A 20981-nucleotide genomic window follows, 5' to 3' on the forward strand; every position below is an offset into this window, starting at 1 on the left:
GATGCCCCAAATTTCCTTCATATTTCAGTCCTGGATTTTGAGTGCAACAACTGTTTCCCTTAATTGAAGGAAAGCGCCCACGGCCCCTGAAAAGGTGGTAAGATATGAGGAGAACAGAGATGCAGGAAAAACCCAACTTCCATTAAAACCACCACCCTCAGTCAAAGATGAAAAGTATAGCATAGGAAACATAGCCAATAATATTCTATACTTCGTACGGTGACAGACTTATCACCATGAGTGTCCAGTAATGCATAGAATTGTCAGATCACTACGTTGGATACCTGGAACTAATGTAACATTGTATGTCAACTATGCCTCAATAAAAAAAAAACCCCAATCCTCAAATTAATATTTCCCACAAATCATGTGCCAGCATTTCCCTCTGGAGTACTGAAGGAGCTCCAAAGTGATCCCTAAGTTCCCCAGCCTATTGTCTAGAGCAACCTGGTAGCACCCAAGGCCCTTGTTTGACATCAAGAGGTGTGTTATTCCCACCAGAATATTTTTTAAATGGGAATATACTGAAAGAAATAAAAGTTTACAAAAATACAAACTCTAGTTCAAATTTTATTTGCATACAAAAATATATTATACTGGGAAAAGCATATGACTGTTTCCAACTATATATAATTAATTACAAATATGTTCATAAAAGCACTTTAAATTACAGGAAAGCTAAGTTCCGAGAGAAAACAGAATATTAGCATGGATCATCCGTTCTAATACGCTGCAAGCTGGTAAACCAAGTCAGTGTCACTGTCTAAATTGCCCAGAGATGATCTTAAAGGCTGGTGTTAGGACAAGCCGGAGCACAGCCCGGGGGTAGGTGAGCGCTCATCTCTGCTCTGGCGGCAAATTCCGTCGCTGATTTTACCAGGTCCTGAGTTTTCCAAAGCTTCTCCTTATGATGGAAGGACCCAGAACTTCTCCTGGTTTCACATGCCTGTAAAGAGGGAAGAAATAAGTTATCCCCTCACAAAGGTTTCTGATTCCTATGCTTAACCAGATCACACCACCACAGACAGGCATAAAGGCACCACGTGTGGTATGTCGGATTAACTGGTACAACTGGGCAGCCGGCTGCAGTTTCCATGAAGTAGGCAGGCTTGTTACCTGGGTCTCACCTGAACTGCACTGTAATTACCATAATCTCTGTCAAAACAGGCCTGTCTTCTGATGTGGGCTGGATGGTATGGCATGGAAGAGAATGAGCCATAAAATTCTCCAATGAATAGGAAAAACACCAGGACTTTCCAACCCACAGTTAGGTCTCGGTGTCAGAAACAGAGTCATTTTTTTTTTTTTTAAGATTTTATTTATTTATTTGACAGACAGAGATCACAAGTAGGTAGAGAGGCAGGCAGAGAGAGAGAGAGAGGGAAGCAGGCTATCCGCAAAGCAGAGAGCCTGATGCGGGGCTCGATCCCAGGACCCTGGGATTGTGACCTGAGCCGAAGGCAGAGGTTTTAACCCACTGAGCCACCCAGGTGCCCCAAACAGAGTCATTTTTAATTAACAAACTTTGGATCTAATTTTTCAGGTTTGACCTGGCCATTTAGCAGAGTACAGCAAAAAATATTTCTTAGGGAAAATCAACACTTTGATTGAAAAATTAAGAGGCTGGGACAAAATTCTTCTGCTCTGTGACTGCCTAAGGCCTGCCAAGAGTACAGCTGGTCAAATTTTTATCCCAGAAGCTCTAGCTGATCCTTCTGGCTCTTGCGATCCTTTCTTTTTAAAACTGAGTGGATAGATTAATTCTGAGCGCTCCATCTTCTGCACCCGTTGTAGTTACGGTCTGCTACCTTCAGTTCCCCACATTTTCAATCACACAAAAGGGGTACCATTACTGTAACTGCCAAATGGGAAACAAGGTAGTGTGTACTTAAGTCTTTCACCAGTTGGCGTGGGCCTTTGGTTACGGGGTCTTCCTGGGCCAATTCTTTCCTTTGCGACCCAACTCTCTAGAAGTCAGACCTCCCCAAGCTCCTGGATCTAACCTGAGAGGACCTCCCCGGCCCGTGGGATGGAACCACTTGTCTGTGTTAGCACATTGCTTTTGTAGTCAGTCGGCTCATTTCTCCCCTGAAAAGCCTGCCAGGCTCTCGTGGTGGTAAAGCTCCCATCTTCCTCTCACCCCTACTCTGCATTTCTCAAACAAAATGTCATTGTTTGCCGGTAGCCTGTTCTCAGCGTTTGGAAAGGGCCAAGATCCACATGAACGCAGGCTTATCCTCAGAACTTCTTTCTGAGCCACCAGAGTTCTTCGGTTTCAGAACCTAAAGAAGCCTGCCCGATGATGTAACTTCCTGCCCCCAAGGCAAGCTGGTAAATATTATGGCACTTTATCAGCACCGGTGGTTGGTTTTCCGTTTGATTTTTTTTTTTTTTAATACCAGGCATGTACTCACTTGCTAATGTTCTGTCCAGATCAGCAATAAAGTCTTCTAGCTCTTTCGTGTCTCCTAGTTTGGCTGAAAAACAAGAGTCGACCTTCAGTTTCCATTATCAACAACAGCTCATGGCGCCCTCGGTTCCCAGGGTTATGTGGCCCGTTTCGCCTCCCTGCATCTACAGAGACCTGATTTTCAAGCGTCCTGTACCAACCCTCAGTGCCCAGTGTCTGCTCCACGTTTACGTACAGTCAACTGAGACGCTGACTCTGAAGATCCGCCAAAATGTCTCCCTCTTGTGTTTTTCAGTTCATCAGCCCTCACGCCACAGTTTTTCAGTTCATCAGCCCCCCACCCCAACAACCTGGAAGGAGAATCTCCCTTCACTGCCTTAAAAGGGCAGGGGGACTGAGGGGCTGCGGGGGAAGGCAAAAAGTTCTGATTTGGGGGCACCTGGGTGGCTCAGTCGGTTAAGCATCTGCCATCCGCTCAGGTCGTGATCCCAAGGTCCTGATATCGAGTCCCACATCAGGCTCCCTGCTTAGCGGGAGTCTGGTTTTCCCTCTCTCTCTCTCTGCCCCTTCCACCCACTTGCACTCTCTCTCTCTCTCTCTCTCAAATAAATAAAAAAAATTTAAAGATCTTAAAAAAAAGAGTTTTCTAAAAAAAAGTTTTGATTTTTTGACTATGTAGGGTTAATCTGTCAAAAAATACTTGGTAAGCATGGCACTGTGCAGAGCAGACACCCCGAGTCAGTATTCCTGCTCCGCCTCACCTCTGCCCCATTCTTGTTCCTGCTGCCACCCCAGGGCCACGGTGCAGCCCTCGGAGTCCCTCCAGTAGGAACGGAAAGGAAAGCCACCGAGCTTTGTCAAAATGGTGTGGGGAAGGCGCCCGGAGGCTTCCAGGTTCAGGACAGCCTGGTCCCATCCAGGTGGCCGCACAAGGCAACAGGTTCTTATCTTGCTTTGGTTCCCTCTGGATCCTGAGATATATAGGCTTTCCTGTAGAGCTCATTATTTATGCCTTCTCCAAAATGCATTCCTGGAGAGCTTTATTAATTAACCCTTGCTGGCTACAAACAGCTCGTTGTTCTTAGCTTTTAAAGTCAATCCGCCACTAGAGCTTTCTCTCTCTCTTTAATTCCTATCTCCAGAGGATCAGGTAGCAATCTGGGCAGGCTGAAGCCACTTCCTAGACTGCTACCTCGTTCTGAATTCAATAGCTCTGTTTTACCCTCAGGGAGCTGGACAATTGCTGAGTCCCCAGGGGCTGATGCTAACACTGCTCTGTTGAGAGGAGAATTTAAAAATCATTCTTTTGAAAAAGAGGGAAATTCCTCCTTAATGCCAAGAGTTAGAACATTAATAGGATCTTCATATTTCTTTTTTTAACTCTGCTCCATTTTTATAGCATTCTGCAACTATTTTCAGTAAGTATAATGTTTCTTGAGGAAAAAAACTCCTTTTGTTTTCAAAAGGGCACTTGTCCAATATAACAGAACATTCAGCTCTCTAGCTGGAGACACTTGACAAGGCCAAAAAATAAGAAACTGCTCATGCATCTTAAAAAACTTTTTTAGGTCTATTAATATCACAGGAGAGCCGGGCTAGGGCCTGCTATTTTAAATCATGTCAGATCATCAGGATGACCCCACTGACTTGTTAAATTAGTAATCTGAAAGCGTTGGTCAACTAGTTAATGCCAATGGAAAGAAACCCACTTTCTACAATCCCCAACTGCTGCTAAGTTTTCAATTCTAGAACCAACCAGTCGGGGAGAGAGCTCTGTCATTTGGCAGTCTTGATCACACCACGTGAGAGAGAAAGCAGAGTATGGAGAATACAGGTTTTCTCTCTCCCTGCAAATTTGGTTTCTTCCATTTATCTGATTCATTTTCACACTGATCAGAATCCTGAGAAAGAATGAACTGCCCTTCACACCGTCCCCATAGGAAGATGTTAGTTCTATTTGTTTCGCACATTTGGGGAAGATTAATCAGGGCTAAGGGGGAGGAGAGGAGAAGACTGAAGGAGGGGAAGGCAGTAAGAAGCTAAAACACTCACACCGCAGCTAACCAGCTTACCTTTCCGAGGACTGCCAGCTGGGGAGAGCAGAGCCGGAGCGGAGTCTGTTGGAGAATTCAGTTTTTCATCACTGAAGCTGAAGCTGTTCCTATAGAGCGAATCTGCACCTTTCAGGAAAGAAAACATAACTCATTCAAGGTGGTTTTCAGGCCACAGTCTATTGGTAACCAAGAGCTCCTCTCCAAAAAGAGCGAAGTGGTAAAGTAAACAAGCTGATTTCCAGATTTTGTATTTATGCTCCCAAAATGATTTGAGACGGGAGTGTGCTTGTGTGTGTGTGTGTGTGAATGTGTGTGAATTTCATGCACACCAAGGGCCTTGCCTCCTTGAAGAATGGAGAGTGGGACAGGATTATCAAGACCGGACCAGCCTCCTTTGCAACACATAAGAGCCCACTGCCCAGGTGTCTGACAATCCAGCCAATGCTTGGCTGACGGGGTGGGGGGGTGGGGCAGCAGGGTTGGGATTTTAGACCTAATGGATCATCTTTCCTAAAAAAGGTTCCTTCTGCCCTCTGAATTTCCTACAATACAAATACAAGGTTGGATCCCACTAGCTAATAATCCTCCCTCCTGGGAGTGCCCGGGTGGCTCAGTCGGTTAGGAGTCTGATTCTTGGGGCACCTGGGTGGCTCAGTGGGTTGGGCCGCTGCCTTCGGCTCAGGTCATGGTCTCAGGGTCCTGGGATCGAGTCCCGCATCGGGCTCTCTGCTCAGCAGTGAGCCTGCTTCCCTCTCTCTCTCTCTGCCTGCCTCTCCGTCTACTTGTGATCTCTCTCTGTCAAATAAATAAATAAAAATCTTTAAAAAAAAAAAAAAGAGTCTGATTCTTGATTTCCGCTCAGGTCATGATCTCACAACTGTGAGATCCAGCCCCTGGGCCGGCTCCATGCTCAGCGGGTAACCTGCTTGAGATTTTCTCTCCCTCTTCTTCTGCCCCTCTCCTCTTCCCCCCTCTCTCTCAAATAAATAAATAAATCTTTTGAAGAAATGTTTAAATAATAATAATAATAAACCTCCCTGCCTGTTTAAGAGTCTCTGCCATGGTTCTCCTGAGAACCTACACTCTGAGAGAAGCTAGAGGGTCAGAAATAAATAGTTCTTCTAGAGATTGTCAATTATAGACACTTCGAGTGATTTGGTAGCTCCCTCTGTTGTCAGACCCCCAAAGACCAGAGCAAGAGCAAGGCAAGGTCCCAGAAGCAGGGTTGTGCTGGGAGTCAAGGGAACCCACTCAGCTACTTCGGGACTTGCCCTTGAGCAAGACAGTATCTCTGAGTCTCAGCTTAGCCACTAAGAAAATGGGAAGGCTTCCTAACACTTCCAGTCCCTTCCAGCTCTTAAGTTCTGAGAGTCTGCTTCTCTAGGCCCTGCCAAGAAGGGGGAAACGAACCCACGGCCAGCCCAGCCGTGTGGCTGTGACATGAGAAGGGAGATGGTGGCTGAGCTGCACCCACTCGAAGGGCTCAAAGGCAGAGCAGCCAACGAACGGAAGCAGGATGTGGCCTCTGGGGTCACAAAGTAACAACCTTCCTGGTTAAAACCAAACACAGAGCAAGCCATGGTTGTAGCAGAGATGAGCCCGGGGAAGGCTCCTCAGGTGAGAGAAGGCACTACACCCGGCTCCCTTTCTCCCCAGCCTCCTCTGACCCGGTGGTCCCAGCACCATCTGTCTTTCCGACCTACACACTCATCTTGTCCACTCTTCCGAAAATGCCCAACCTTCCCAATTTTTCTCCCTTCAGAGGTCCAGCCCACATTACCTAAAAGGACCATAGTCACTTTTCAGGGCTTGATGAGGAACACCTACTGAGATCCAAAATACCAAATCTCACACTTATTATTTCCCCAAAAATATATTCCTCAGAACATTGGTCCTTTGGAAAGAAGAGCCGTGTGATCAACTAAGTCTAAGAAACACTGAGCACCCCTGGAGATTCCTACTGTGTCCTCCCACTTTAACGTCCCTAAGAGGTCTCATGACAAACCAGCTTATCCTTACTTCTCAAATTGAACTACAAGGTGCATTTTTCATGGCAGTGCCTTAATATTTCTCAGAACACTTGCACTCCATGGAACTCAACTGGGGAGGCCTATAGCCCAGCTCTAGAGCAGTCTGGATTTTCTCAAGGGAAAGGCTTTCCCTTACATACAAGAAAGTGGTTATGTCTGACCAACAGCAGAGCATTACTGTGTGCCACCCCGCAACAGGGAAGGGAACCACAAGTAGAACCTGAGAAACTTGTAGGGAAAAGATGACATTAAGACATAGGGTCAGGAAAACGACAGAGGGCCCTGGGGAGCCCAGCCTCATGCCCAGACCCCTGAGCCAGAAGAAGGAATATGAGGCATCTGGCACGTAATCTGTGGTTCTGAGGGACACAGAGAGCATCGCCCCCATCCCTGGCCCAGAGGCCCAGCCCAGAGACTTGGGGCCCAGACTTCAGTGGCCACACCCCTGGTCTCTATCTCCCAGAAGCAGCTGGTCTTTGAGAGCCACTTTCACCACACCTCACTCCACCCCACCCTGCACCACCCGCCCTTGCCCTGACTTTGGACTTCACCTCTTTTCTGCTCCAACTCAACAATTTTCCAGCCACATATACTCATTCTTGGGAGGAAATGGGGGTGAGGGAGGGGGAGACAGACACACACACACACACACACAATTTGTTTTTCCTCACTGCAAGTAGACCCGTGTCATTGAGTTTTTGGGGAAGGAATGATCTCAACATGGAAAAGGCCATTGCAAAATGGTAGGGGAAAAAAGAATCCAGTGAGGATTCAGGAAAAATTCTGGGTCACTCAGGTGATTTTGAGACTCTGTAGAGAATGAGTCATAGTACCAGGACCTCGCCACAGTGGACCTCTTGGCCTTTTAAAGTCCGGTGTGAAAATGCCTTTTTGAGCCAAATATTTTCCTCAAACTTAGAAAATATATAGACAAAGTGGCTGTTACTTGCCTAATAAAGTTGGTTGCAAACCAAACTTAAAATAATCAGAAATTCCTCTTATTGCTAATGAACTCAAGCTATTCCCCCAATGAGGGAGAAAAAAATACTAGGTTCCCATATCTATATATAAATACACACACACACACACACACACACACACACAGAGGCATGTCAACACAGCATGTGCTCACTTCCCCACTCCCCCTCTCCCCTTACACCTCCCAACCCCCCCCCCCCCCCCCCCAGCCACAGGCTCACACAACATTGCCACACCTTGATTCCTCTCTCTTTCCATGAGTTTCAGGGCACAATCTGAGCCAGACCTGATTCCAGGCTCCAAAATATTCAACCATCAACAGGAAATGACCCCCAGCTTCCTTGAGCCAAACCTGCCCACAGTTTAGTTCCACCCTGTGGTAATACTGTACGCACGTCATTCACAAAAACAGCAACTTCAAGAAGCCCAAAGCTGCTAAGAAACCCAGCAGAAGCTGCCACAGTAGAGACAGCTGGGATGGGAGGCCATGACAGCTGAGAGGCCCTGTGCAAATCACTTCACGTCTGAGTTTCAGTTTCTTCTTCACGCAGGGGAATGATAACTAGGCATTCCAGGTAGGATTCCTATGGTGTTCGTGATTTTATTCTAAAGTTCCCAGCAAAATGGAGGATCACATGTTCAGGAGAGGAGAGGTTACCAGAGAGAACAGTAACCATCAAGACTACGGCCCGGCTTCCTCCTCCTCTTCAGAGAATAACAAAATTCTTCTTCTTCTTTTTTAAAAGATTTTATTTATTTATTTGACAGAGAGACACGGTGAGAGAGGGAACACAAGGAGTGGGGTGAGGAAGAGGGAAAAGCAGGCTTCCCGATGAGCCGGGAGCCCAATGCGGGGCTGTATCCCAGGACCCTGGGATCATGACCTGAGCCCATGGGAGATGCTTAACAACTGAGCCACCCAGGCATCCCAAGAGTAACAAAATTCTTAAGAGAAGCTTATCTTTGGTGGCACCCGAGGATAAACTCCGTAAAACAAACCATCAACACAGAAGGAGCCCAACCTCTAGACCTTGCTTCTTTTTATCCAATAAAATTTCACTCCACAGACTTTTTTGAAGCACCCTCCACGAAGAATATCTCATGGAAGGCATTGTGGTCGATGAAAAGGGAAGCCTGACTTCCTGATCATTTCACTCCTCTGGAACTCCATCCCTCACAAAACAACAGCCAGTCTGATAAAATGATACCAACGTGTTGCTCACTGACAGCATATTAATGTGTGACCGCCCCACCCCAGTGTCAGATGCTGCTATTAACAGGGGTCTGAGAGGCACACACAGAGATGATTTGGGGAACATTGGTAGGTGATAAGACTAGATATTTCAAGGCTCCACAGCATCGACTTCAATCAGCTCTAAAGCCCCATCTCACAAGCATCTCCAAGTCCCACTAGAAATGACCTTGGGAAGGCAACTTTGGCGAGCTGAAGCCAGGCACCTCACGCTCAGGGACCAAGTTTTCCAAGACCCCAGCTGAAGAAATGTCAGCATATTCGATATACAAACAGCCCACTTTAGTGCTCACCAAAAGAGCTTTAGAAACTCGGCTGTCAAAACAGACGCTTGTTTAAAATGTAGTTGAGCTTTTGGAGCGTGGGGGCAGGGGAGAAAGGTAATTTAGGGTTAGTGCCGACATGTGCTACTCCAGAGGGAAGGAAAGCCACAGACGGTAAACCTTGCCCAGAGCTCCTGTAAATATAGAACAATCCCACACGTTGAAGACAAGCAAACTATAGTAATTAACTGGGAAAAAGAAAGCCTTGGACCTGTTTCCCTTTTGCCACAGGGAATGGGGGTGAATCTCCCTTCAACGCTATAGCCCCAGCTTCCCTCTTGACACCTCTCCAGGTCTCTACCAAAGTGAGCCCCGTTCCCCCACCTGGAACCCCTACCAGCATGCCAGGGCCACCTGAGGGCTCCTGAGCTTCCATTCTCTCCTGGCTTCAACAAGTTCAGATTCTAGCCTCTGGAGCTTCTATCCTGGATCTGCCAATACGCTATCAAGCTGGCACCCAGACAAAGATATACAAATGTTCTGGTCTTGCACATGCTAAAGGAGCCAGTTCCTCATTCCCTAAGACGGTTCTACAATATCACAATAGCCCTTGCATACACAGGAGACTTTGGATCCTTCCTGTTAAGTAGCAAAATACTTCCACTTCCCCCCGCACTTCAAAGGAAAAAGGTGTGTGAAACCCCAACACAGCAAAGATGGAAGTTCCTACCACCTTCTAAAGTTCAAGTTAATATAAAATTCATATAAAATCATTCGATGAAAATATAAATTAACACATTGGTTAAAACTTGGTAATCCTGAGTGAAAATTTCTTTAAACATATTTGAGGAATCATGGTGTGCATTTAGAGTTTTGAAAATATTGAAAAATCGGAGCGCCTGGGTGGCTCAGTCGTTAGGAGTCTGCCCTCTCCCAGGGTCCTGGGATCAAGCCCCACCCCCACGGCAGGCAGCGGCAGGCGGCAGGCTCCCTGCTTGGGCTCCCTGCTGGCCAGGAAGCCTGCTTCTCCCTCTCCCACTCTCCCTGCTCCTCTTCCTGCTCTCACTGTTTCTCTGTCACAGAAATAAATAATATTTTTTTAAAAATACTAAAAAGCATGGGACGCCTGGGTGGCTCAGTTGGTTGAGCAGCTGCCTTCGGCTCAGGTCATGGTCCCAGCGTCCTGGGATCGAGTCCCACATCGGGCTCCTTGCTCATCAGGGAGCCTGCTTCTCCCTCTGCCTCTGCCTGCCATTCTGTCTGCCTGTGCTTGCTCTCTCTCCCTCTCTCTCTCTGACAAATAAATGAATAAAATCTTTAAAAAAAAAATTTTTTTTAATAAATAAAAATAAATAAATAAAAATACTAAAAAGCAGTATATTTTTTAAAATAAGTTTAAACCCAAGAAATTTATAGCCTCTGGGGCACCTCTAAGGATCAAGTTTGAACAACATTGCCCGAGCTCCTAATTACACCGCCCTATTACTGCTGACATTAAGACAGCTCCCACCAAAGTGTCTGTTGGACCCAAGTCTAGGGGAAAGGAACCAGCTTGTTTTAATCAACCCCCATTTGAATGCCATCCGAATGTGGCGTGATCTTGCAACTTTCATTTTGGTCCTCTTCATGTCTCTAAAGGATCCCCCATAAGTGGGAACAGGGAGTACTTATTAAACGTACATTCTTCTATCTAAGTAATTTGCTTCTTTGGATGGAAGGAATAGTCTGTTTCTTCTTTGGATGCAAGCAACCCTTTTTTTATTTTAGTAAGAAAAGGAAAGGTTCTTTTCTTTTTTTCTTTTTTTTCCTTTTCTTTTTTTTGGGGGGGGGCAGGGGCAGAGGGAGACAGAAGAGAAAGAGAATCTTAAGCAGGTTCTGCATGGCGTCCACACACAGAGCTCAATCTCACGACCCTGACATCATGACCTGAGCTAAAATCAGGCTGATGCTTAATGAACTGAACCACCCAGGCGCCCCCAAGGAAGGGTTCTTCAAAAAACAGAATTGCTGCTTTGAGCTACTGTGTAAGGTGGCTACCTTTCTTGAGTGATAGAGCCCTAGGTGAGGCTGAGTGAGAATCAAGGACCACTGGCTGATAGCTCATTTGTAACATTTCCATTTAAGACACTTGCACAAATGTATCTGATCTATATAACAGAGCCTGGTGTATGCATTTTAATGTTTTCCTGAAAGCATGAAACAGAGCAAATTTTTTCTCCTAAATCGTTGAGCCTATGGATGTTTCCACTAGCACTTACTAAACAGCATCCTTTCAATTTCGTAGCTAGAGAAACTGAGGCCCACCTACTGCCCAGGGTCCCGACAAAACTCAGCCTGGGCCCCACTGATCCAGCCAGATGACCACTGCCTTGAAGAGACACCTTCAGACACAACTACTATTGATAAAGAGGCACGTGACCCAGGTCCAGTAGGACCAGCTAACCATCCATGGTGACAAGAGCAGTCTTTAGGACTGTGGTAGAGATCCTATGAGATAACACACGTAAAGCACAGCAAATGGACCACTACTAGTAAGAGCTAATAAATAATAATAATAATCCTAGTAAAGGCTTCGTAAAAGTGAGCTGCTCTTATGATCATTATCCTGGTAGGTCCTCCTTTTGGTGGCCTAAATCTCAGTAGGATCTACTTCTCTCATTCTCCTCCTCAGAAAAGCAGTGAACATGTAAACACATCAAATAAGTAAATGTCTGTGCTCAGTTTTGGTGGTAGTTAAGAGACAAATATTATGCTTCCTCAAGAAATTATTATTTGACACTGCTTCTGCCAACACTATTTCTAGCCAGTCTTATGGGGGACAAACTACACATTTATAAGGAAGATGAGTGTCATCGGAGCCTTCTTTAGACCGTCCCCACTACACCTCTAGCCACCAAACTAAGGGTCAGCAAAACAGTTAACAACAAAAACAGAAAACAAAATACACACGTGCACGCAAGGGCATGCCCCCCCCAAGAGAAACTGTAGACTACTCCAAATGTCTCCCCCCAAATCGTTAAGAATGTGTTTCTGAGTGCCTTGTCTTTGAGGCCCCTGAAAACCAACTCTGAAATCCTACTCCCAGGGAGTTGCAATCACCCCTGATGGGCCAGCTCAGACCATATCCCAGCCAAACGCAGCTGTGGTTTAAAAAGGAGTTGTTCTTTGCAAGAGCACAGCGCTGGACAGACTGTCCCAGCTTTCTTTCCTGTGGGGGAGAGAATTGGTACTTGATGAATAACTTGCTCCATGCCCCAGGAGACATATTTAAGTTTGGCCCCAGATATTGAGACAAATTTCAAAAGTTTTTAGATTTCCCTTTGAAATTCAAAAATAATTGATCCCGTCATTACCCATAAAGTCCAGAAATACAAAACAGAAAATTAACAGCACACTATTCCATTCCTGTTCGCCTCAAAAGCTGCAATTAAATCTAACCCTTGGGCGGGGCTGCCAAGGAAAGTCAAGAGGGACCTCAGGTTTCTGACTCAAACCCTGGACACGGTGATGAGTGCCTTTATTCCTTTTCAGGAAGACAGCTCATGTTGAGGTCTGGGACTGTGTCTTTGCCCTGGAACAAGGAAGAGCTTCAGATTTCAAAAGAAGAGAATCACAAGGAAAGGTCACTGTGTCATGCTTTCACTTCCAGAGTCAAGGGCAGCAAAGGGAGTGATATTCATGCTGGTAACCGGTCTAGGGAATGAAGTCTCAACAATTATTCAGAAAAGTTCACTTTGAAAAATAATAAGTCATCCAAAATTTGAAAACTAACAATCACATTAATACTGAAAAGTCACCAAATTTGCTGGTTAATTTTTTTTTTTAAGATTTTATTTATTTGACAGAGAAAGAGCACAAGCAGTGGGGAGCAGCAAACGGAGAAGGAGAAGCCATCACAGGGCTCCATTCCAGGACCCTGAGATCATACATGACCTGAGCAGAAGGCAGACCCTTAACCAACTGAGCCACCAGGGTTTCCACCAAATTTGCTGTTTGAGACCGAAACAGGTATCTATAATCCTTACAGACCACTTGGTCCTCGGAAAAAAGCTGTCTCACTCCTTGCAAGGTTGTTTAAGACAAAGAGACCCAGGGGTAGTCTCGCTTATGAGAAAAGTTGCCAGGAGGCACCTCTATGCCCATCTGCTCTGGCTCCCTCTCCAGCTTGAGTGGGTGGGGGGAGGTGTGCAAGCCCGCAGTCCCCGCGGTGGACCCGCCTGAAGGAAAAGGGACACTTGAACTCTGTACCGCCAGAGAGTCTTTCAAAACTGCAGGCAGTGCAGCAGCAAGTCTGGGAGCTCAGAGCCAGAAGAAAACGCAAGAAGTTATTTCAAAAATCCCAAGAACAGCAACTTATGAAATATTTCCTGGTGTCACAAATTTTTTCAGTATTGTGCCCTGCCCTATCTTCCTCCACCCCCATTCCTGTGGCACTTGACCCACACACTCTGAAAAAAATGACTGCAGAAAGAAAGGCAGGGGAAGGGAGGAGAGGTAGCTGAAAGAAAGCCTGGCTGGGGTCCCAAGAGTCCCGTATGGCTAGAAAGGACAAGCTGCTTTATTAAAACCCTCAGGCCTCCGGACACCTGCAGGCGGCAGGTAGCCCAGCTGACCCTCCGAGAGCCTCCGAGTGACAGCCCCCGGGGTCTTGCCCCCGCTGCGGGCGTCCTAGGACCGCGCGGTGCCGTGGGCTCACTCCGCTGGACCCCATCCCTCGGTCTACAGATCGGCAAACTGAGACCCGAGCCCCGCAGCGCTCCTTACAGGGACTTCCCCGGGCTCCCGCTCTTTCCCGATTGCGGCCACACTTACTCTCGGAGTCGCTGAAGCCGCTGCTGTCGCTCACGCTGGCGCTGCTCCGCCGCTTCATGCGCTCCAGGTGCTCCTCATAGTGGAAGTGGCGCTCGTGGAAGGGCGACGCGAAGTCGGCCAGCACCGCGTCAAACTCGCACAGCGCATCCGTCAGGTCCCCGGCGGCCGCCGAGTCCAAGGCCGGGGCTGGGGACGGGGAGGGCGGGCTCAGGTGCTGGCGCGGTGCGGCCGTCCCGTCCGGGGCCGCCACCATTCCGAGGAGAGCCAGCATTCACGGCGCGCGTGCCGAGTGACAGCCACACTGGCGCTGCCCGTTGCTCATCTTTGCTACCCGCCCCTGAAGCGGTGCTACTACCCTGCCCATTCCACAGACGCGGAAACTGAGCCTCCGCCGCGTGGGGGTGCCGACCAAAGGTCACCCAGCTAATCGACGCAGCGGGACTCTTCCCACGCGCGGTCGGAGACTCGTCGCCACTCGCGTCCCCCGGGGGCGCGCGCGAACCGGGGGCGGTGGGAAGATTGGGTGGGGATGCGCCCGTCAAGGGTCCCCCAGCCCGGCGCCGGAGGACGGCCGAACCCGCCAGGAGCAGGGTCCCGCGGGTGAGGATGGAGACGGACGCCACGGGACGCCCTTTCTTTCGAAGGGCCGGGGCTTTAAGGGTCCCACACTCACCTGCCGCAGCGGCGGCCGCGGGGCTGCTCTGCGCGGCGGGCGGCTTCATGGGCGGGCTCGGCCCCGTGCGCGCGGCGGAGGGTCCTGCGGGATGCTGAGCCCGGAGACTGTGCGACCGCTCGCGCCGAGGCCTGCGCTGCTACCCGGGCTTCTGTCCGCGCTCGCGCCCCGCGGGTCTGGCTCGCCTGGCCGCGCTCCTGCCGCGTCTTCCTGCTCACACGCCCGCTCTTTCTCCCGCCGCCGCCACCCTCCTGCCCCCGCGGTCTTATAGCCGCGGGCAGAGGCGGGCCGGGGCGGGGCCGGCGGGTGTGTCCCGGCAGCCGCGCCGGGGACGCCCCTGTCCCCCAGGCACCGCCCTCGCCACGCGCCAACCGCGGAACCGCAGTGACGGCGAGTTGCCGGAGCCCGGGTTACAGACCCAAATATTTACTCGCCACTTCGCCCGCGCGCCCTGACAACCTGCCTCGCTGAAGTGTCTCTGTCGCCACCGGAGCCCCAAAGAGTTTACGGCTGGGCTGGAGCACTCCCCCGCTTCCTGCCGCGTGCCCTTTACCTCCTCCAGCCTTAGTTTCCTTATCTGTGAAATGGACGTGCTGAGCCTCTGGGGTTTGCTGCGAAGAATAAAGTAGCCCTAGGAGGCCCAGATGGGTGTCACACACGCTGAGGGAGGCTCCCGCGTCCCCACCCCATTTCCCCAGGGGACTTAAGGATTGTGGGCAAACCGAGTACAGAAATAGAGGACAAGAGGGGCAGAAGGCGGGGGAGTGCACGCGGTTACAAGCCTTAATTGCTCCCATCCGAGAGCCCGGAGTCTGACCTTGTCCTGGCCTTTCACGCCAGCCCTGACTTTATTCAGGAGGAGTTTTTGTCAGGGAAAGAAATTACTGCTTAGATGTAGCGCATACCCGGTGCCTTTCAGCGTCTGCTCCAATGGGCAACCCTACCCAGCCATCTTGCTGGGCACCAGTCATGGTCAAGAATAACTCTCCCTGCACTGCCCCAGGAGGCAGCCACTAGCCACAGGTGGCTATGTAAATGTAAGGCGACTAAAATAGACTACAATAAAAAACTCAAGTTCCTCAGGCTCACCAGACACATATTAAGCGCTCAACGGCCACCATCGCAGAAAGTTCTATTGGACAAAGCTACCAGGGTCTCTGACCCACAAAACTGGCTTGGTAGGGAAGAGAGGCCTCTTACGCGGTTATCAAGAGCCTCCTGGGTCAGGTTCTGTCATGCACCATTTCCAGCCCATACAGCAATCCTTAGAAGTGGAATTATCGCTAGTTTCAAAGGTGAGGAACCTGAGGCACTGGAGATTAAATAGGTTGCCAGTCAGGTAGTGATGGAAAGGCAGGTCTCCCTGGTTTCGGAGCCACTTTGGGTTTCACCACACTTTCCCTTCCTCCACGTGTACAGTGAAGAACGGAGCCCCCAAGGGGAAAAGGCTCCGAGTGACAGAGCAGATCCCAGGCCCTTAAAGCGACAAGGCATCTTTCATTTTACCTTCCTTTTCTTATTTTTCCCACCTCCTTTTTAAATTGTTTTTTTTCTCTCCTTTCCTCCCTCATGCTCTTTAACTTGCATGGCATCCAGTGATGATACCCTGGGCTAACTCAGCAGCGTCTGATCTGGAAACTGAGGCCAGGGAGCTGCTTTCCAAATGCAGTTCTGCCTTCTTATCTGGGGCTGGGGTGCAGGGTGGTAGACACGCTGGCCCGGCTCCTGCAGGAAGACTCTGAGTCCCCATCAGCCAAAGAATCAGCCAAGTTGATCTTCGGAAGAGCCTAGAAACAGCCCTACTTTTTAGCAGCTGTGTCAGTTTCCTGAGTGACAAAGAAGATAACCTTGTCTCTTCTAGCAGAGATTGGTTGGCTGTTGTCATCTCTACCCCTTTGTAAAAGAACTCACCCAGACATCGGGGAGATGGCTGGGCAAAAGGCTCCTCCAGGATGGGTGTCCCTTTGGCTATGGAGGACTACTGCTCTCTCTCTTTACTGATTATAAATTTTAATATACAGAAAACAGAGAGAATTAGGTAATAGTACTCTGTATCCACAGTGAGAATTAACACATGTTAATATCGTTATTTTTGCCTTGGATATTTTTTGAGACAAAGCTAGCATATGATAAAGTACACAAATCTTGAATGTACAGTTTGATAAATTTTTACCTATGTATACACCTGGGTGATTACCAACCTGATCAAGATGCAGTATTTTGACTTCATCCCAGAAGGATCCCTATGCCATGTTCTAGTCAATAACATCCCATTAGCAACCGCAATGGTAACCCCTATTCTGAATTCTCTCACAAGGAATGAGCTTTGCCAATTTGAAAACTCCTTAACAAAATCACACTGTACGTGTTCTTTTATATCTGGCTTCTTTTGCTTGACATAATGTCTTCGAGATTCATCTTTATTGCTGCAGTATTAAGCCATCTTCCTGCTGGTGGACATTTGGGCTGTTATTTTGCTCTTGTCACTGTTGCTATGGTAAGTGGCTCTGTAATGAGCCTGTCCCCTTGTGTACATGATAGTCTCTAGGATATGTATCTAGAAGTAGAGTACAAAATGGGTTTCATTATCTCTAGTCATTGCCTAATACAAACAGAGCCACTATGAACAACCTTGTATATTTCTTTTGGGGCACAAAATCACTTCTCTTGGGTTTATACCTAGGAGTGGCATTTCAGAATCTCAGGATAGACATATCCCGCTTAGCTTTCAAAGATACTGTCAAACTGTTTTCAAGCCAACAGTGGTTGAATGAATCTACATTCCCAGCAATGTATAAGCATTCCAGCTGCTCCATATTTGTGTCAACATATGATATCGTTAGACTTGTTAAGTTTAGCCACTCTGGTGACTGAGTCTGGTACCTGACTGCAATTCTTCTTCGTCTTCTCTTTCTCCCCCACTTCCTCCTTTACCTTCCTCTCTCCCACCCCTCCTCCCTCCTCCTCCTCCTCTTTCTCTTCCTTCTTCTTCTGGCTTTAATTTACATTTTCCTAATAAGTAATTAAATTGACCACCTTTTCATATGCTTCAAATACTTTTATTTTTTATTTCTTTTTTTTCTTTTAAGATTTATTTATTTATTTATTTGACAGACAGAGATCACAAATAGGCAGAGAGGCAGGTGGAGAGAGAGAGAGGGAAGCAGGTTCCCCGCTGAGCAGAGAGCCCGATGCAGGGCTCCATCCCAGGACCCTGGGATCATGACCTGAGCCGAAGGCAGAGGCTTTAACCCACTGAGCCACCCAGGAGCCCCTCAAATACTTTTAATAAGAGAAATAGAACAATACAGACCAGGTCGAGATCCCCTTGGTTTTCCTTCCCAGCCCTAGCCCCCTCCCTCCCCAGAGACAACCACTACCAGGAATTTGGTAAGTACCCTCCCAGTTTGTGTTTTTGTACTGAAACTATATGTGTATGTTTATGTAAAAAAAAAATGTATAGTAATACTTTATATGGTTTTAAAATTTACATAACTAGTGCTGCAACATGTTTTGTTTTCACTCAACATTGTCTTTACATATGCTGATACACACAGATCTAGTTTATTCACTGAATCTGCCAAATTGAATTCCATTGAGTGACTACAGAAGGCTTTATTTAGCCACTTTCCAGTTGATGGACACTCCAGTTGATGGACATTTGGACACTTGGATTGTTCTCAGTTTCTGTCACAAACAATGCTTCAGTTAACATGCTCCTACCTACCTCTTATTGCTTACATGAATCCACTGCAGTGTGTTTCCTACTGTAGAACCAGACAAAAGGCAAAGGTTAACCCTATAATCCATTGAGCTTTTGACTTGTTCCATTTTCTATTCCAGGGGCCCCTATGGTCCCAGCCACATGGCCATACTGACAAAGATGATAAGTGACCTCACTGTTCAAGTGTGACCTTGTCCTTTACTGAGGAGGAGTGGGGAACCCTATGTTTCACCAGCCCTGAACCTGAATTTAACCATACAGCCTCACGATGGGATTTACACAAATTTCTGCTTCCAGAAGGTCGCTTGGTCCTTCTGTGAAGGAGACCTGTGTGGTCTCCTTTCAGAAAAAGACTTGAGGCAGCTTATGATTTTGAAACAGGGTGACTTCTCACTTTTTTTTTTTTTTTTTAGATTTTATTTATTTATTTGACAGACAGAGAGATCACAAGTAGGCAGAGAGGCAGGCAGAGAGAGAGAGGGAAGGAAGCATGCTCCCTGCTGAGCAGAGAGCCCAATGCGGGGGTCAATCCCAGGACCCTGAGACCATGACCTGACCTGAAGGCAGAGGCTTTAACCCACTGAGCCACCCAGGCGCCCCAACTTCTCACATTTTTAACACTAGTTCTTTATCTTTTTTTTTTTTAAAGATTTTATTTATTTATTTGACAGAGAGATCACAGTTAGGCAGAGAGGCAGGCAGAGGGAGAGGGAGAAGCAGGCTCCCCGCTGAGCAGAGAGTCCGATGTGGGGCTCGATCCCAGGACGCTGAGACCATGACCTGAGCCAAAGGCAGAGGCCCAACCCACTGAGCCACCCAGGCGCCCCACTAGTTCTTTATCTTAATTGGCATCTCTTCTGCATTCCATTGACCACTCTCTCCTGAAGATTTGTTCTGAATATCTACCTAACCACCTCACCATTTCTCCTCAGGGTCCTATGGAATCCTCCTCTGTGAAATTAAACTCTGACCTCCCTACAAGGCTCTCCTTGACCTTCTTTTGAGAAACCAGACTTCATCAAAATATAAAACTTTTGTTCATCAGAGAGACCATTACGAAAAGAAAAAGACAAGACACAGACTGAAAGAAAATATGGCAGTACATATATTTGACAAAGGATTTGTTTTTAGAACATAGAAAAGCCATCTACAAACTAATAATAAAAAGGCAAGCAGCCCCATAAAAGCAAAACCTGGGCAAAACACTTGAACGGACACCTGACAAAAGTTCTATGAATGACCTATTAACATGTGAAAAGTCAAATACAGTATTACCCTGCAATCTAGCAATTCTCCTACATCTTTACCCAGAAGAAATAGGAAGTACTCTAAAAATACTCTAAAAATGCATTTTTATTCATAGTAGCCAAACACTGGTAATAACGCAAAGAACCATCAGCAGGATAGATGTACAACTGTGATGTGCTTATACAACAGAATACTGCTCAGCAGTAGAAAGAACAAACTACTGACCCACAACAACAACATGGAGGAATCTTGGAAATATTGTGCTTCCAAGGGTCCTGCAGTTGGCAGAATAACAGCCCCTCAAAGATGTCCAGGTCCAAATCCCCATAATCACGTGGCAAAATGACCATCATGTGACGAAGGTTGAGGACCTTAAGATGGGGAGTTAACTCTGGATCACTTGAGTCCTTAAAAGCAGAGAAGCCCTCCTGGCTGTGGTCAGAGGAAGATGTGACAATGGATGAATGGTCGAAGATACAACATTGTTGACTTCGAAGATGGTGGAAGGAACAACCAAGCCAAGGAATATGGGTGGTCTCTAGAGGCTAGAAAAAGGCAAGGAAAGAGACTTCCCTAGAGACTCCACAAAGGAACAAAGCTTGGCCAACACCTTGACTTTGACCCACTGAGAACACTTACTGGACTTGTAACACGCAAACCTGTAAGATAATAAATTTCTGTGGTCTTAGGCAGTTAAGTTTGTGGTAATCTGTTACACCAGCAACTAGACACAATCTTCACTGGTTTTCTTATTTTGAGAGTTGACTCAAGCGTATGTTTTGTTTTGTTTTTTAATTCCTTCAAACAAATATTTTCCTAAGTTTTTTTGTTTATTTCTGTGTTTGTGTTTTTACTCCTAGTCTTTCTATCTCTGCTCATCTGTCTGTGTTCTGTGGCTGTCCAGTGGCCCTCTATTCATTTGTACTGCCTTTTCTCTTCTGCTTGGTGTATAGCTCTCCAGTATGTTTAGGCACACATTGGTGTATATGCTTTGAGGAGAATCATGCCTCATGATCATAATCTGGGTTGATAACCTGGGACCAGAAGATCAGTTTCTATGTCTTTGAATATTGCTTTTCATCATTTTAATGGCTAGTGCATAGATTAAAAATTTAATCAGTTCCCCACTTTCCACATTTAGATTGTTCTCAGTTTTTAACTTTCATAGATGATACTTTGATCAACATTTTAGTAACTATATACTTAGGCTCATTCATTATTTTTTCCTTAGACTAAATTCATAAATTGCTAGGTCAAAGAAAATACAAAATGCTAAGTCTTTCAGTATGTAATTTCCAACCAACCAACCAATCAACACAAAGATTATACTAATTAGGGCATAGCTTCTGCAGAAAATACAAGACAATATTAGCACATCAATCAGTTTTTTCCCATTACTCTCCTACCAACCAGTCATCGGGAATGGAAACATTCTGAACTGTTTTCCTAAATAAAAAATTGGAAATAAAATAGGATGAGCGCACATGTTAACAATCAGATACAAAACAAGTACCTACCTTCTGAAATGTCACCTTTA

At 46.9% G+C, this 20981-nt stretch overlaps 1 protein-coding gene across 1 annotated transcript; it reads right to left on the reverse strand.

Annotated features, from left to right (window-relative positions):
* Positions 1 to 557: 557 nt before the first annotated feature.
* RGCC (regulator of cell cycle) lies at positions 558 to 14729 on the reverse strand. The gene is made up of 5 exons (XM_047720043.1): positions 14473 to 14729; positions 13800 to 13985; positions 4483 to 4590; positions 2415 to 2477; positions 558 to 946 (listed from the first exon to the last, which is right to left on the reverse strand). Exons 1-5 carry the CDS (start codon positions 14519 to 14521, stop codon positions 939 to 941), a joined length of 414 nt encoding a protein of 137 aa, XP_047575999.1. The 5' UTR covers positions 14522 to 14729; the 3' UTR covers positions 558 to 938.
* Between the last annotated feature and the right edge of the window lie 6252 nt (positions 14730 to 20981).

The sequence above is a fragment of the Lutra lutra genome, chromosome 3, assembly GCF_902655055.1.
Source record: "Lutra lutra chromosome 3, mLutLut1.2, whole genome shotgun sequence".
NCBI lineage: Eukaryota > Metazoa > Chordata > Mammalia > Carnivora > Mustelidae > Lutra > Lutra lutra.